This window comes from Blennius ocellaris, assembly GCF_963422515.1.
Source record: "Blennius ocellaris genome assembly, contig: SCAFFOLD_407, whole genome shotgun sequence".
NCBI lineage: Eukaryota > Metazoa > Chordata > Actinopteri > Blenniiformes > Blenniidae > Blennius > Blennius ocellaris.
In genome coordinates, this window is record NW_027662086.1 from 1 (window position 1) to 15,795 (window position 15,795).

The 15,795-nt window shown below is 49.7% G+C and overlaps 1 protein-coding gene across 1 annotated transcript; it reads right to left on the reverse strand.

Annotated features, from left to right (window-relative positions):
• Positions 1-371: 371 nt before the first annotated feature.
• LOC308148313 (rho GTPase-activating protein 12-like) lies at positions 372-9,329 on the reverse strand (the record flags this gene model as incomplete). Its single annotated transcript, XM_080521763.1, has 11 exons — positions 372-473; positions 1,523-1,630; positions 3,202-3,283; positions 3,382-3,443; positions 4,179-4,253; positions 5,530-5,652; positions 6,269-6,349; positions 6,434-6,580; positions 6,656-6,898; positions 9,011-9,094; positions 9,210-9,329. Coding segments are annotated over 11 exons (1,227 nt in total), but the record flags the coding sequence as incomplete, so codon positions are not given.
• Between the last annotated feature and the right edge of the window lie 6,466 nt (positions 9,330-15,795).

Below are 15,795 nucleotides of genomic sequence, written 5' to 3' on the forward strand. Positions count from 1 at the left end.
AGGAGCAGCAGGAGGAAGAGGAGGAGGAGCAGCAGGAGGAGGAGGAGCAGCAGGAGGAGGAGGAGCAGGAGCAGCAGGAGGAAGAAGAGGAGGAGCAGCAGGAGAAGAGGAGGAGGAGGAGGAGGAGGAGAAGGAGGAGCAGGAGCAGCAGGAGAAGGAGGAGCAGGAGCAGCAGGAGAAGGAGCAGCAGGAGAAGAAGAGGAGGAGCAGCAGGAGGAAGAGGAGGAGGAGGAGGAGGAGAAGGAGGAGCAGGAGCAGCAGGAGAAGGAGGAGCAGGAGCAGCAGGAGGAAGAAGAGGAGGAGCAGGAGAAGGAGGAGCAGGAGCAGCAGGAGGAGGAGGAGCAGGAGCAGCAGGAGGGACCCGGTCGAACCTCCAGGACGTGCTTCTTGCTGGACTTGTCCTGGAGGCCCAGTCCACCGCCCCCCCCCCTCAGGTCCACCGTGAACTCCGGCTTCGACTGGCTGCCGAACTTCTGGGGACAGGAAGTGACTTTATTGTGGAGGCCACCATGAAGGGTTAAACACACACACCACACACACACACACACACACACACACACACACACACACACACACACACACACACACACACACACACACACACACACACACACACACACACACACACACACACACACACACACACTTCAGAGCATTAGTTCTTGTTTATTCGTGCGTTTTTCAACATTTCAAAGTTAAACTTTAGTTTCAGGAGTTAAAGAGTTAAAATCCAGTTTCCAGAGTCTTTTTGTCCTTTTGTTTTTGTTCTTTTCTACATTTTTGTTTTAGCAATTGCATTTTTTTTTTTTCTCTCTTCATTTATTTGTAATTTTTTATTTTCGTTTTTCTCTTCGGACTTATTTAATAAAAATGTTCCCTTAGTTTAGATTTATATATATATATATATATTTTTTATTTTCTCTTCATTTTTAATCCAATATTTGCATTTTTCTTTCTTCATTTATTTACATTTTAATAAAATTATTTTCTGGACTTCCTGTTGAATTGTTTGACTCTTGCTCTTAATTTTGTTTTCATATTTATTTTTTTAAATTCTCTTCCTGTGAAACAGGAAGAGAATTGTGTGTGTGTGTGTGTGTGTGTGTGTGTGTGTGTGTGTGTGTGTGTGTGTGTGTGTGTGTGTGTGTGTGTGTGTGTGTGTGTGTGTGTGTGTGTGTGAGTTTCTTCTTGTTTGTTTCTTTTTTTTTAGAAAATTATCAAAGTTCTTTTAAAATGAGGTGAATAACGATGATGAAAAACTCTCTGCTTTAAAAAGATTAAAGAAAAGCCTTGAGAGAAGAATGACCTCAGAGACGAAGGTGCTGAAATGAAACGCACCCTTTAGAACTGGTCAGCTTCGGGAGGGGCAGTGAGGAGGGTTTAATGTTTCAGGTGTGAAATGAGGAAGAGGAGGAGGAGGAGGAGGAGGAGGAGGAGGAGGAGGAGGAGGAGGAGGAGGAGACTGCAGACATGCAGGGACACACGCAGGCAGACGGGTGGAGGCAGACGGGTGGAGACGTACAGCAGCAGTCTGGACATAGGACACAGCCGGGCGGAGCTTGAGGGAACGAGTCCAGCTGCTGAGCAACGTCAACAGAAGCTCAGGGAGAGAACCGCTGGGGGAGAGCGACTTGAGAGAGGGAGGGGGGGGGGTGAGAGAGAGGGGGAGAGAGAGGGGGAGGGAGAGAGAGAGAGAGAGACAGAGAGAGAGAGACAGAGAGAGAGGGGGGGGAGATGGGATGAGGAGAGGAAGACAGGATGAAGAGATGAGGAGAGGAAGGCAGGATGAAGACAGGAGCATGAGAGGAGGAGGAGAGGAAGACAGGAGGAGAGAGAGAGGGAGAGGAGAGGAAGACAGGATGAAGACAGGAGGAGAGGAGGAAGACAGAAGGAGAGAGAGAGAGGGAGAGGAAGACAGGAGGAGAGAGGGGGAGGAGGAGAGGAAGACAGAAGGAGAGAGAGAGGGAGAGGAGAGGAAGACAGGAGGAGAGAGGAGGAGGAGGAGAGGAAGACAGAAGGAGAGAGAGAGAGGGAGAGGAGAGGAAGACAGGATGAAGACAGGAGGAGAGGAGGAGGAGAGGAAGACAGAAGGAGAGAGAGAGAGGGAGAGGAGAGGAAGACAGGATGAAGACAGGAGGAGAGAGGAGGAGGAGGAGAGGAAGACAGAAGGAGAGAGAGAGGGAGAGGAGAGGAAGACAGGATGAAGACAGGAGGAGAGAGGAGGAGGAGGAGAGGAAGACAGAAGGAGAGAGAGAGAGGGAGAGGAGAGGAAGACAGGAGGAGAGAGAGAGAGGGAGCGGAGAGGAAGACAGGATGAAGACAGGAGGAGAGAGGAGGAGGAGGAGAGGAAGAAGAGAGGAGGAGCAGGGCTGCAGCTCTTTTCCACCACTTCCTCCTCAACTCTCCTCGTCCTCCTTCACAATAAAGTACCACGAAGTGGGCGGAGTCATGGACCAGTGATCTACTGGATTTCAGCTCAAATCATTAATTAAATAGTAAATATTTCATGTATTTATTAATTATACTACAAACTGGATCGTTACGATGGAGCTTCACTGCCCGGTGTTTCGGTTCCACTGGTATCCGTGTTATCTGGTGACTTCTGGTGTTAGAATAAGACAAACAGACGCTGCGACACTTTAAACTTTAATGTAAACGAGGTTCAACGTTCTGCAGGACGACTCCGGGTTCTAACACCTCTGAAGGCCACCAGTTAACATGGGAACCAGTTAATCCAAAACACCGCCGACACTGGAGTCCAGAGCGTCTGCCTGCTGGCGAGGTTTTAAAAATGGCGGGTTTAACAGCCGACGTGGTCAGAATCAGGGTTAAACTCATTAATCCCTCCAGAATAAAACACAAACCTGAAACGACTCGACTGATAAAAACTTGTGGGGAAGAAACGGACAGTTTGAATCACCTGTTCTACTTTTCTGGATTTAAATGTGAATCTAATTCGATTCTCCTGTGAACGTAAAATAAAGTTCGATTCGCCATTTTCTTAAAAAAACAAACAAAACTTCATTTTTAAAAATATTATTATTATTGTTATTACTACAGTAAAAGTCATTGTAGTTTTCAGATTAAATCTTTCAGAGCGACTGGAAATGGAAAACTTTATAATTTGGCCGTTATTATGGAGTTGAATTCTGGAGGACCTCCGTCACCTCCATCACCTCCAGGGTTCAGGTGAAAACGTACCCAGCTGGTTCCGCCTCCCTGGCCTTTAGCGAAGAGCAGCGAGGAGCCCTGCAGCACCGTCCAGGAGGACGTCCAGCTCTTCCTGGTGGGGGGACAGAGACCATCAGGACCCTCCAGGACCCCCCCAGGACCCCCCAGGACCCTCCAGGACCCCCCAGGACCCTCACATCACACTCCTACCTGACTTTCTTCCCATTCTCCGTGATCTTGGTCACGTTGAGGACGCCGCACTTCTCCGAAGGCTGAGGACAAAGAATCACTCGCGTGAACAAGCAGCTTGACGCTGTGGGTGGAGGCCGCCAGCAGGGGGCGGCACAGCGCTGCTGCAGGGAGCCGGGTGGGGGGAGGAGGGTAGGAGGAGGGGAGGAGGGGAGGAGGAGGAGGGCTCATGCAGAAGCAGTGAGGATGCAGAGTGGGGTTAGCAGGGTTAGCAGTTAGCAGGGTTAGCTCAGTGAGTAAGGTTAGCAATTAGCAGGGTGAGAGATGTTAGCAGTTAGCATCATTAGCAGGGTGAGCGGAGTTAGCAGTTAGCAGCGCTAGCAGGGTGAGCAGAGTTAGCCGTTAGCAGGGTGAACAGAGTTAGCAGTTAGCAGCATTAGCAGTTAGCAGGGTGAGCGGAGTTAGCAGCATTAGCAGTTAGCAGGGTGAGCAGAGTTAGCCGTTAGCAGGGTGAACAGAGTTAGCAGTTAGCAGCATTAGCAGTTAGCAGGGTGAGCGGAGTTAGCAGCATTAGCAGTTAGCAGGGTGAGCGGCATTGGCAGTTAGCAGGGTGAGTGGCATTAGCAGCGTTAGCAGTTAGCAGGGTGAGCAGAGTTAGCAGTTAGCAGGGTGATTGGAGTTAGCAGTTAGCAGGGTGAGCGGTGCTATCAGCGTTAGCAGTTAGCAGGGTGAGCAGCACTAGCAGCATTAGCAGTTAGCAGATAGCGGAGCTAGCAGTTAGCAGCATTAGCAGTTAGCAGGGTGAGCGGTATACTAACGGTGGAGGGGTGTTTAGGAGACGAGGGGCAGGAGTCAGAGTCCGGAGAGTTCTGCTTGGGTGCAGGAGAACAGTCCTACCGACAAGAGGAACGACAGCGTGAGAGGCTAACTACACGCTAACGACATGCTAGCTACACGCTAACGACATGCTAATGACATGGGAGAGGAGGAGGTTAGAAAGGGGGAGGAGTCTGCAGAGGAATCGCGTCTTCACAGATTCAGAGTTAAGATCTTCATCAGGCCTCGTTTACGCGACAACGTTTCCATGGAAACGACAGAACGTTCGTGTTGGTTTGTTATTACGGCGACCGTCAAAATAAAAGTACCACGTTAGGGAAATGATTGGACGACGCAGTCGGAGCAAGTTCTCGAAAACGTCCCGGAAACGGACCCAAAACACAACCAAAGCTCTGCTGTGAGGCCGTTGCCGTGGAAACGGGGCCTGAAATCGATGATCGCCGTCGCGTCAACGTCAACAGAGCGGAACCAGAATCAGAGACTGAACGGGACCAACGGGCTGATCTCCAGGGGTGACGGAGGGACGGGCGGAGGCTCTTCCTGTGGGAGGCGGAGGAAAACCTCTGCAACGAGAGCCGCGCCGCCGTGTAAAGCCGGAGGAGTCGGCGCCACGCTAGAGAACCGTCATGAAACGTTACCACGGCAACGTGACGCAGAACATCCAGAGGAGGAGAGGGTGAGACGGAGAACCTCCACCTTTACCCTCATAATACAACTATTACATAATAATATTAATAATAATAATAATAACAATCCAACTATTATATAACATTAATAATAATAATCCAGCTGTTTTACAATATTAATAATATTAACAATTCAACTATTATATAATAATATTATTAATAATAATAATAATCCAGCTACTATATAATAATATTAATAATAACAATCCAGCTATTATATAATATTATTATTATTAATAATAATAATAATACTATATAATAATATTCATAATAATCCAACAATTCTATAATAATAATAATAATAATAATATAATCCAGCAGACAATCCACACTGATCCTGGGTCCACCTTGTGGTAGTGCCTTACAGTGGAGGTATGGTAGTGGAGGTGTGGCCCTACCTTGTGGTGGAGGTATGGTGGTACCTTACAGTGGTGGTATGGTAGTGGAGGTATGGTGGTGGAGGTATGGTGGTACCTTACAGTGGAGGTATGGTAGTGGAGGTATGGTGGTGGAGGTATGGTGGTGGAGGTATGGTGTTGGTGGTATGGTGGTGGAGGTATGGCGGTGGAGGTGTGGTGGTGGAGCTATAGTGGTGGAGCTATGGTGGAGGAGCTATGGTGGAGGAGGTATGGTGGAGTGGCCCTACCTTGTCGTGCAGGTCGAGGACGTAGGTGCTGTGCCTCCACCTGGTGAGGACGATGGGGTCGGGCTGCTTCCTCTCCAGGCTGCGGCTCTTCGGGACGTCGCCGGGCGGAGGAGAGACGTTGTACTGCAGACAGAGAACAGCTGAGGTCCAGACCTCCACCCACCTCCACCCCCCCTCCACCTCCACCTCCACCCCTACCTCTCCTTTCACCAGCCACAGCATCGGGCAGACGGCCGTCGTTTACGGACGAAACATTATTCCTCCGAGTCTGAAAACAACTAGAGTCTATTCTGATCTGATCCTGAGATTAAAGAACGTCAGCCAGAGTTCATCCACTGAGGAGGAGGAGGAGGAGGAAGAGGGGGAGGAGGAGGAGGAAGAGGGTGAGGAAGAGGAAGAGGAAAAAGAGGAGGAGGAAGAGGAAGAAGAGGAGGAGGAAGAGGAAGAGGCCTCGGCGCTGATCAAAGCCACTTAGCAGGTCTATTTAATACAAAGTGGCTCCTGACGGAGATCAAAGGAGATCAGTGTCTGTTGCCATGGAGACGCTCCCTGTTTCAGTGTTGTAGCGACCTGACAGGCTAGTTAGCATCGCTATCTGCTAATGGCTATCATGCTAGCGACACTAACTCAGTTCTGCGAATCTGCGCTCTACTGAGCGTAGCTCTAGCTTTGCTATGACGGTGGCCATCAGTGGCGAGGAAGGTGCGGCGGCGAGGAAGGCGCGGCGGCGTGTCCGTACCTTTGGCAGCTCCCACTCGGACCGCGAGCCGTCGGCGCTGTAGTAGTACGTCCGGCCTTGCTCGTCCACGTGTTTGATCCACTGCGAGGACAGAGACACGTCACGTCAGACAAACGAACGGCGGCGGCAGGGCAGCGTGAGGGCGGCGGCGCGGCGCTAGCGCACCTTCTCCTGGGTGTGTTCGCACACGTAGAGCGTGTGTCCGTGTTCGTCCAGCTCCTCGGACCAGCCGCGCGGCGGCGAGCCGTACTGGCTGTCCGACTGGCTGGACGGCGTGCCGAGGCAGCGCTCCTCCTCCTCCGACGGCGGCGGCTGGCGGGAAGCGGGCGTTAGAAAGGCCGGCGGGCGGAGGGCCGGCGCCACGCCGGGCGACGTGGCCGGTCTCACCTCGCTCTCCGGCGTCCCCTGGCGGACGCCGCCGGTGCGCGGCGGCTTCCAGGTGCGCTCGCCAGACGCCCGGTTGTAGTAGAAGTGGCGCCCGCTCGGGTCCCGGTGCGTCTCCCAGTCGCCCAGCAGGTGGAGCGGCGAGCCGCACGGGACGGGCGGAGGGCTGGACTGGGAGATCTTCAACTCCTGGAGGTTGGTGTAGACCGGGGAGTCGGGGCGGGCCGGACCGGTGGGGGACGTGGTCTGGAGGGAGGGGGGGGGGGGGAGGAAGGAGAGGAGGAGGAGGAGGGGGGAGGAAGAGGGGAGGAGGAGGAGGGGAGGAGAGGAGAGGAGAGGGGAGGAGGAGGAAGAGGAGGAAGAAGAGGGGGAGGAGGAGGAGGAAGAGGAGAGGGAGGGGGAGGAGGAGGAGGAAGGAGGAGGAGGAAAGAGGAAGAGGAAGATCAGGACCCATTTACGTCACATTTTAAGGGATGAAGATCATTTTTACATTTCCGTTCCAGAAGTTTCCTCTTAAATCTCCAAATTGTCCCAAAACAAAATCAAAGACGATTATTGATCCTCCTTTGAACCAGATGAAAGGCTGAAGAAGCCTTGTAGTGATGTACTTCCCATGTTTGGCCACTGGAGGGTGCTGCTTGTGTTTGTAATGAAACCACACACACATTCATGCAGCAGAACGACTGAGGGACCAGCAGCGTCTCCATGACGATCTGGACAAGGTCCAATGGCGCGGTCGTCATGCCGACAAACACCCAAAACTACGTTTTTCTCTTGAAATGATCAGCTGATCCAGGATCAGCAACAGAAAATAGAATGAAGCTGAAACACTCTGAAATCATTGTTTCTATTGTGTTTCCCTTTTTATAGAAAAAATACAAATGACAAAAAATGTCAAATAAAAATAATTTTATAAAAAGTGAAAAACGTGAAACTTTCCAAAAATGAAGAAACAATATGAAAAAAAATTGAAAAAATGAAAATTTAAACAAATTAAAAAGTAAGAAAATTTCCAAAAATGAAAACATTGAAAATTGAAATGAAATAGAAAAAAATTAAGAACAAAAATCACATAAAAATTTAAAAAAAGAAGGAAAATCACAAAAAATGAGAAATGAAAACGAGAAAAAATGAAAAATATAAAATGGAAAAAAAGAAAAAAAAATTAAAAAGAAAGAAACACACACACCTCAACACACACACCTCCACACACACACACCTCAACACACACACCTCCACACACACACACACACACACACCTCCACACACACACACACACACACACACACCTCCACACACACACACTTCAACACACACACACTTCAAAGGCAGTTTCCGTGGCCGTCTTCACACACTGGGCAGCGTCTGAAGATCAGCTGGTCGCCGAACAGCCGGAACCGAGTGAAGGGCTGTTTCGGATCGGAGGTGAGGAGCGACGCCAGGTCCAGGTGAGGAATGGGGGGAGGGGGAGGGGAGGGGGGAGGGGGGGCGGGGTCAGGACACAGATGGCGCTTTCTGCCGCTCTTGGAATAACAGGAATGTTTTTCTCCTCAAATATTTAATATCTTGCTCACATAGTGGAGCCGAGCCAAAGGCTGCCGAGGCGTCCAGCTGGTTTCACCTGCAGAGTCCAGGCTCCGGTCAAGGGACCGGATTCCGGTCCAGGCTCCGGTCCAGGGACCAGGCTCCGGTCCAGGGACCAGGCTCCGGTCCAGGCTCCGGCCCAGAGAAACAATGAACATGCTTCAGCTTCCATTCCAGGGATCATCAACCTGCAGCTCTTCAGCAGTCGCGATACGAGAACGAACTAAGTTGCCGCAGACGCTACGTCGCCTGACACTGATGAGGTATCGGTACCCGATGCTGGTATCGGTACCTGATACTGGTATTGGTACCCGGCGCTGGTATCGGTACCCGATGCTGGTATCGGTACCCGATGCTGGTATCGATACCCGACGCTGGCATCAGTGCCCGGCGCTGGTATTGGTACCCGGCGCTGGTATCGGTACCCGACGCTGGTATCGGTACCCGGCGCTGGTATCGGTACCCGGCGCTGGTATCGGTACCCGGCGCTGGTATCGGTACCCTACCGACTCCCGTTCAGCCCCACGTTGCTTCCCTCGGCTCTTCGACGCTCACACACTCAAACACAACAAGACTTTTACAAAGATTAGCGAGCAGGAAAGTGAAACTTCGGTTTGATCCTTTAAATTTCAGAACAAAACGACAAGAAGTCGTGAAACGTGTCCGAGCGGCAGCAGGAAGCAGGAAGCAGCGGCTCCACTTCCAGCAAAACTCCAAAATAGACTTGAAGCGACTCGTCCTGGTGGAGGGGAGAGAAAAAAGGCCCGGCGCCACCGGAACCATCTGCCGTGGCGGCGAGCGTCTGATCGGACGCCACATGAAGACGTCCCCCTGGCGGCCGCGGCGCGGCGCCGCCACCTGGACGCCGATCCAACGGCGGAGGAGAACAAAGCGGAGCGGACAGAGGGGCGGAACGAGGGATGAGGGATGAGGGACGGTGTCGGAGGAGGACGGACTGAGCGCCGCTGCATACTGAGCGACTTCCTGTCTGCGCCGCGGTGATAAACGAGCTGCGGACCGGGCCGCCCGGCGCCACAGAGCCGCTGCGACGCTCCCGCCCCGGCGTGGAGACGACGTGTCGGTAACTGTGGCTCTGATGGAGGGAGTGTGAGGAGGGAAAGAAAAGAGGAAAAGATCGAGGACGGCTCGCTAATGGAGCCCGATGAGATTACTGGCTGTAGTCGCCCTGGTATTTATCACCCCTCCCCCCTCCTCCCCCCTCCCCCCCACCCACCCCGGCTCACTGTGCTCGTACACTCAGAACAAAATGAGTGCGCCCAGCGGGGGGGCTGTAAACCACACCATAAATAATTCTCCTGGAAAGCGGTGCAGGTCAGGACGAGGGCAGAGAGGCTGCAGTACCACGACCCGGCCACCGGGTGGCGAGGGAGCAGGAGGCTCCATCAGATCAAAGGAGGAGCAGGAGGCTCCATCAGATCAAAGTGGCCATGAGGAGGGGGAGGGGCCACCGTCGGCACACGGTCGCTCATGTATGGCAGCACCGAGGACAAAAGGCCGGAGATCTAAAGGCACCGCTCAGTTACCATAGTACTGCTGCGTTACGCCGTTGCCGTGGTAACAGTCTGTTACCTCTCATTGCAGCAGGGCTCATTCAGAAAACTGCAGCAGGAAAAGAAAGTGAAGATAAAACGTTACGTTTCCCGGCGCCGCCACGCCCACACACACACACCCTTGCTGTCAGCCAGGTGTGTGTGTGTGTGTGTGTGTGTGTGTGTGTCCGACCCTCCGTCGTGTTCATCAACCAATCAGGCCTCAGCGTTTGAATTAGCTTCTCATCTAATTTTTTTTCTCGTTTTCTTTCTTTTGTCATTTTTTTTCTACTTTTTTCAATGTTCATTTTGTTGTAATTTTCTTTCTTTCTTCATTTTTTTCAATTTCTTTTCAATTTTCATGTTTTCATTTTGTTGTAATTTTCTTTTTAAAATTTTCTATTTTTTGTAAAGAAAAATTCTTTTTTTTTTCAATTTTCATGTTTTTCACTTTTTGTAAAATAATTTTTATTTAAAATTTTTTGTCATTTATAGTTTTTCTATAAAAAGGGTAACAAAATAGAGAAACGGTGATTTCAGAGTTGCGGTTTCATTCTATGTTCTGTTGCTGATCCTGGATCAGCTGATCATTTCAAGAGAAAATGCAGAAACGTTGTATAGTTTTGGGTCTTTGTCGGCATGACGACGGTGATATTGGACTTTGTCCAGATCGTCATGGAGACGCTGCTGGTCCCTCAGTAGTTCTGCTGCATGAATGTGTGTGTGGTTTCACTACAAACACACCCACGCGATGAAGTTTCAGGTGAAAACGCTTCGTTTCCATTTGTTCCAGGAAAAGTTTCCCGTTTCCACGGAAACGTTCTGAACACTGTAGTTTCCATGCCGGGCCACTAGTTGGCGCTGTTGGATTCAGTGGGCTGGACAGACCAGCTGAACAAACACACACAAACACAAAGAACGTTTAGTTGCCGTGGCAACGAGCCCTGATAATCACCCCCCCCCCCCCCCCGGCGACACGTTGCCCCCGTAACCTGCCTTACATAATGAGATTGTGTAATTGAATCAGCTGAAAGCAGGTTAACAGGAAGTGTGGCGCCGCGACCATGGCGACACGCGGCCAATCAGGCGCCACGACGGGGCCGTGTGAAGGTGGGGGGGGGGGGGGGGGGGGTGGGCTCCGAGGCGACACATCAATCTGCTCCCCTTCTTTTGTTCTGAGCGCCGCTCCCATTCCCCCCCCCCCCCCTCCACGTGCGGCGAGACGCTAGCCGCCCTTTCCCTCCCGCCGCATCGGCTCACCGTCACAGCAAACCTCCACACACACACTGATACACACTCGTCTTCTACTGCTCCTGCATGGCGGTGAAGATGAAGATGATGATGATGATGATGATGATGATGATGATGATGATGATGATGATGGTGGTCGTGTCCATATGACCAGATTAACCCAGATTTCTGCATGGCTGACCACGAGTCAGACCACATTGGCCGCCGAGCCCATCGTCACATCTGTGACATTTCACAAGCCAGAACACACACACACACACACACACACACACACACACACACACACACACACACACACACACACACACACACACACACACACACACACACACACACACACACACACACACACACACACCTCTGAACATGAACACTGGGAGAACTTTCTAGTAACCAAACCACCAAGTTGGATTGTTATTATGGTGACTTTCAAAATAAAATCACCAAGTTGGATTGTTATTATGGTGACTTTCAAAATAAAACCACCAAGTTGGATTGTTATTATGGTGACTTTCAAAATAAAATCACCAAGTTGGATTGTTATTATGGTGACTTTCAAAATAAAACAACCAAGTTGGATTGTTATTATAGTGACTTTCAAAATAAAACCATGTTGGATTGTTATTAGTGACTTTCAAAATAAAACCACCAAGTTGGATTGTTATTATGGTAACTTTCAAAATAAACCCACCATGTTGGATTGCTATTATGGTGACTTTCAAAATAAACCCACCATGTTGGATTGTTATTATGGTGACTTTCAAAATAAACCCACCATGTTGGATTGTTATTATGGTGACTTTCAAAATAAAACCACCATGTTGGATTGCTATTATGGTGACTTTCAAAATAAACCCACCATGTTGGATTGTTATTATGGTGACTTTCAAAATAAAAGCACCAAGTTGGATTGTTATGGTGACTTTCAAAATAAAACCACCATGTTGGATTGTTATTGTGGTGACTTTCAAAATAAAAGCACCAAGTTGGATTGCTATTATGGTGACTTTCAAAATAAAACCACCAAATTGGATTGCTATTATGGTGACTTTCAAAATAAAACCACCAAGTTGGATTGCTATTATGGTGACTGGATTATTATGGTGACTTTCAAAATAAAACCACCAAGTTGGATTGTTATTACGGTGACTGTCAAAGTAAAAGCACCAAGTTGGATTGCTATTATGGTGACTTTCAAAATAAAACCACCAAGTTGGATTGTTATTATGGTGACTGGATTATTATGGTGACTTTCAAAATAAAAGCACCAAGTTGGATTGTTATTACGGTGACTGTCAAAATAAAAGCACCAAAAAAATAAAGTTTCAAATTTCAGTAAAGTTGCCCTAACGCTCTGACGGTGATGTCCGTTTCTATGGCAACGGCAGAAACACCGAAAACCAAAAAGGTGTGTTTCGGGCTCGTCGTCATAGAAACGAAATCACAAGGAAGCTTTTCAATTTTCACTCGGAAAAACGCCGCAGTGTAAAACCGGGAGGGTCTGAGTCGACCGCGGCTCTTTTCATTTCACGGATCAGAGTCCTCGCCGCCTCGCCGCCTTGCCGCCTTGCCGCCTTGCCGAGGCGGAAGCAATTAACCTTTGGGCGCGGCGGCGAAATGTCAGCTGGTGTTTGTAGGGAGACGTCCGGGAGTTTAACTGCTTTCTCACTGCTGAGCTGCTAACGAGACCTTCATCCACTTCAGGGACTAAATCAAACATCACTACAAAAAAAACTACTTTAAAAGGTAAAAAATAAAAAAAACAACATGGAAAAGGTGAAATGGCAAAAATAAAAAAAAAAGATCAAATTATCCAAATAAATCGCTACAGTTACAAAAACACCTTTCAACCAATAAAGACCTTGAAACAGGTCAGAAATCAAAGAAGTTTGATGAAACAAACCAGTGAAGCTGCAAAAAGAACCACTGATGGATGAAACAGTTTGAAATAGTAAATTATCCAAATGGCAAAAAAACTCAACGACACGTTTTAGTACAAGTAGGAGAGTATCAGTCACATTTTACTCATATTTAGCATGTAGCATGTAGCATCGCTGGTGCGTGAGCCTGGATTGTTATCATGGTGACTTTCAAAATAAAACCACCAAGTTGGATTGTTATTATGGTGACTTTCAAAATAAAACCATCAAGTTGGATTGTGATGGTGATTTTCAAAATAAAACCACCAAGTTGGATTGTTATGGTGACTTTCAAAATAAAACCATCAAGTTGGATTGTTATGGTGATTTTCAAAATAAAACCACCCAGTTGGATTGTTATTGTGGTGACTGTCAAAATAAAAGCACTAAAAGCACTGGAGCTGGTTTGATGAAGTTCACGGAGACGAGCAGAGACACAAGACGTCTTGGTACGGAGGAAAACAAAGAACGGACAGATTTCAGTCAGAGCTGATGACAGGAGAGGAGGAGGAGGAGGAGGAGGAGGAGGAGGAGGAGGAGGAGGAAGAGGAGGAGGAGGGGGGATGGAGAGAGAGAGGAAGGTGTGAAAGGCTCCTGATGGAGGGAGAAACATTGTGACACAAAGAGGAATAAAAGACAGGTTGACTTCACACCTGGTTGTTGTGGAGGAGGAGGAAGATGATGAAGAGGAGGAGGAGGAGGAGGAAGGTGATGAAGAGGAGGAGGAGGAGGAAGGTGATGAAGAGGAAGAGGAAGGGGTGAAGACATGGCTGCTATTATAACAGAGTGTCTCTCATCGTCTTTCAGTTCTTTTGTTCTCAGAGGAAAGGTGCATCATCATCATCATCATCATCATCATCATCATCATCATCATCATCATCATCATCATCATCATCATCATCATCATCATCATCATCATCATCATCATCATCATCATCATCATCATCATCATCATCATCATCATCATCATCATCATCATCGGAGCTGAAGAGGAAAACCCTTGTACCGATACTGATACCGATACCAGTGTCAGGTCCGATACTGCACTGCAGAATACTCCGACACCCCTCGTTTTAACATTCACCCACTGACCCTAACATTCACCCACTGAGGCCAACATCCACCCACTGAGGCCAACATCCACCCACTGACCTCAACATTCACCCACTGACCCTAACATCCACCCACTGACCCCAACATTCACCCACTGACCTCAACATTCACCCACTGACCTCAACATTCACCCACTGACCCTAACATCCACCCACTGACCCCAACATCCACCCACTGACCCCAACATTCACCCACTGACCCTAACATTCACCCACTGAGGCCAACATCCACCCACTGATCCTAACATTCACCCACTGAGGCCAACATCCACCCACTGATCCTAATATCCACCCACTGACCCTAACATCCACCCACTGACCTCAACATTCACCCACTGACCTCAACATCCACCCACTGACCTCAACATTCACCCACTGACCCTAACATTCACCCACTGAGGCCAACATCCACCCACTGATCCTAATATCCACCCACTGACCCTAACATCCACCCACTGACCTCAACATTCACCCACTGACCTCAACATCCACCCACTGACCTCAACATTCACCCACTGAGCCTAACATTCACCCACTGACCCTAACATCCACCCACTGAGGCCAACATCCACCCACTGATCCTAACATCCACCCACTGACCTCAACATTCACCCACTGAGCCTAACATCCACCCACTGACCTCAACATTCATCCACTGACCCTAACATTCACCCACTGACCCTAACATTCACCCACTGACCCTAACATTCACCCACTGACCCTAACATTCACCCACTGAGCCTACCATTCACCCACTGAGCCTACCATTCACCCACTGACCCTAACATTCACCCACTGACCCTAACATTCACCCACTGAGCCTAACATTCACCCACTGAGGTCAACATTCACCATCTGAGCCTAACATCCACCCACTGACCCTAACATTCACCCACTGACCCTAACATTCACCCACTGACCCTAACATTCACCCACTGACCCTAACATTCACCCACTGACCCTAACATTCACCCACTGACCCTAACATTCACCCACTGAGCCTAACATTCACCCACTGAGGTCAACATTCACCCACTGAGGTCAACATTCACCCACTGAGCCTAACATCCACCCACTGACCCTAACATTCACCCACTGACCCTAACATTCACCCACTGACCCTAACATTCACCCACTGAGGCCAACATTCACCCACTGAGCCTAACATTCACCCACTGACCCTAACATCCACCCACTGACCCTAACATTCACCCACTGACCCTAACATTCACCCACTGACCCTAACATTCACCCACTGAGCCCAACATTCACCCACTGAGGCCGATACTCACGATGTAACTTGGACTCCTGACGGAGGAGAACATGTCCCAGACGGAACCGACAGTAAAACGACGTTGCCGGGCCGGAGGACCGGGGACGAGGCCGCTAGGAGCTCCTGCCTGAACGCTGACCGTTGTCACCCGGGAGGAGCAGGAGGAGGAGGAGGAGGAAGAGGAGGAGGAGGAAGAGGAGGAGGAGGAAGAGGAGGAGCAGGAGGAGGAGGAAGAGGAGGAGGAAGAGGCCTCGGCGCTGATTAAAGCCACTTAGCAGGTCTATTTAAAGCTCCACTCAAACAGGAGCTGAATGACCTGAGCTCCAGGAGACGAGGAGGGGGAGGTGGGGGGGTGGAGGGGAGGTGGGTGGAGGGGGAGTGGGGAGGTGGGGGGAGGAGCAGAAAATGACAGACTGCTCGACGGGGGGGGGGGGTCACAGTCAAGCTGCCAGAG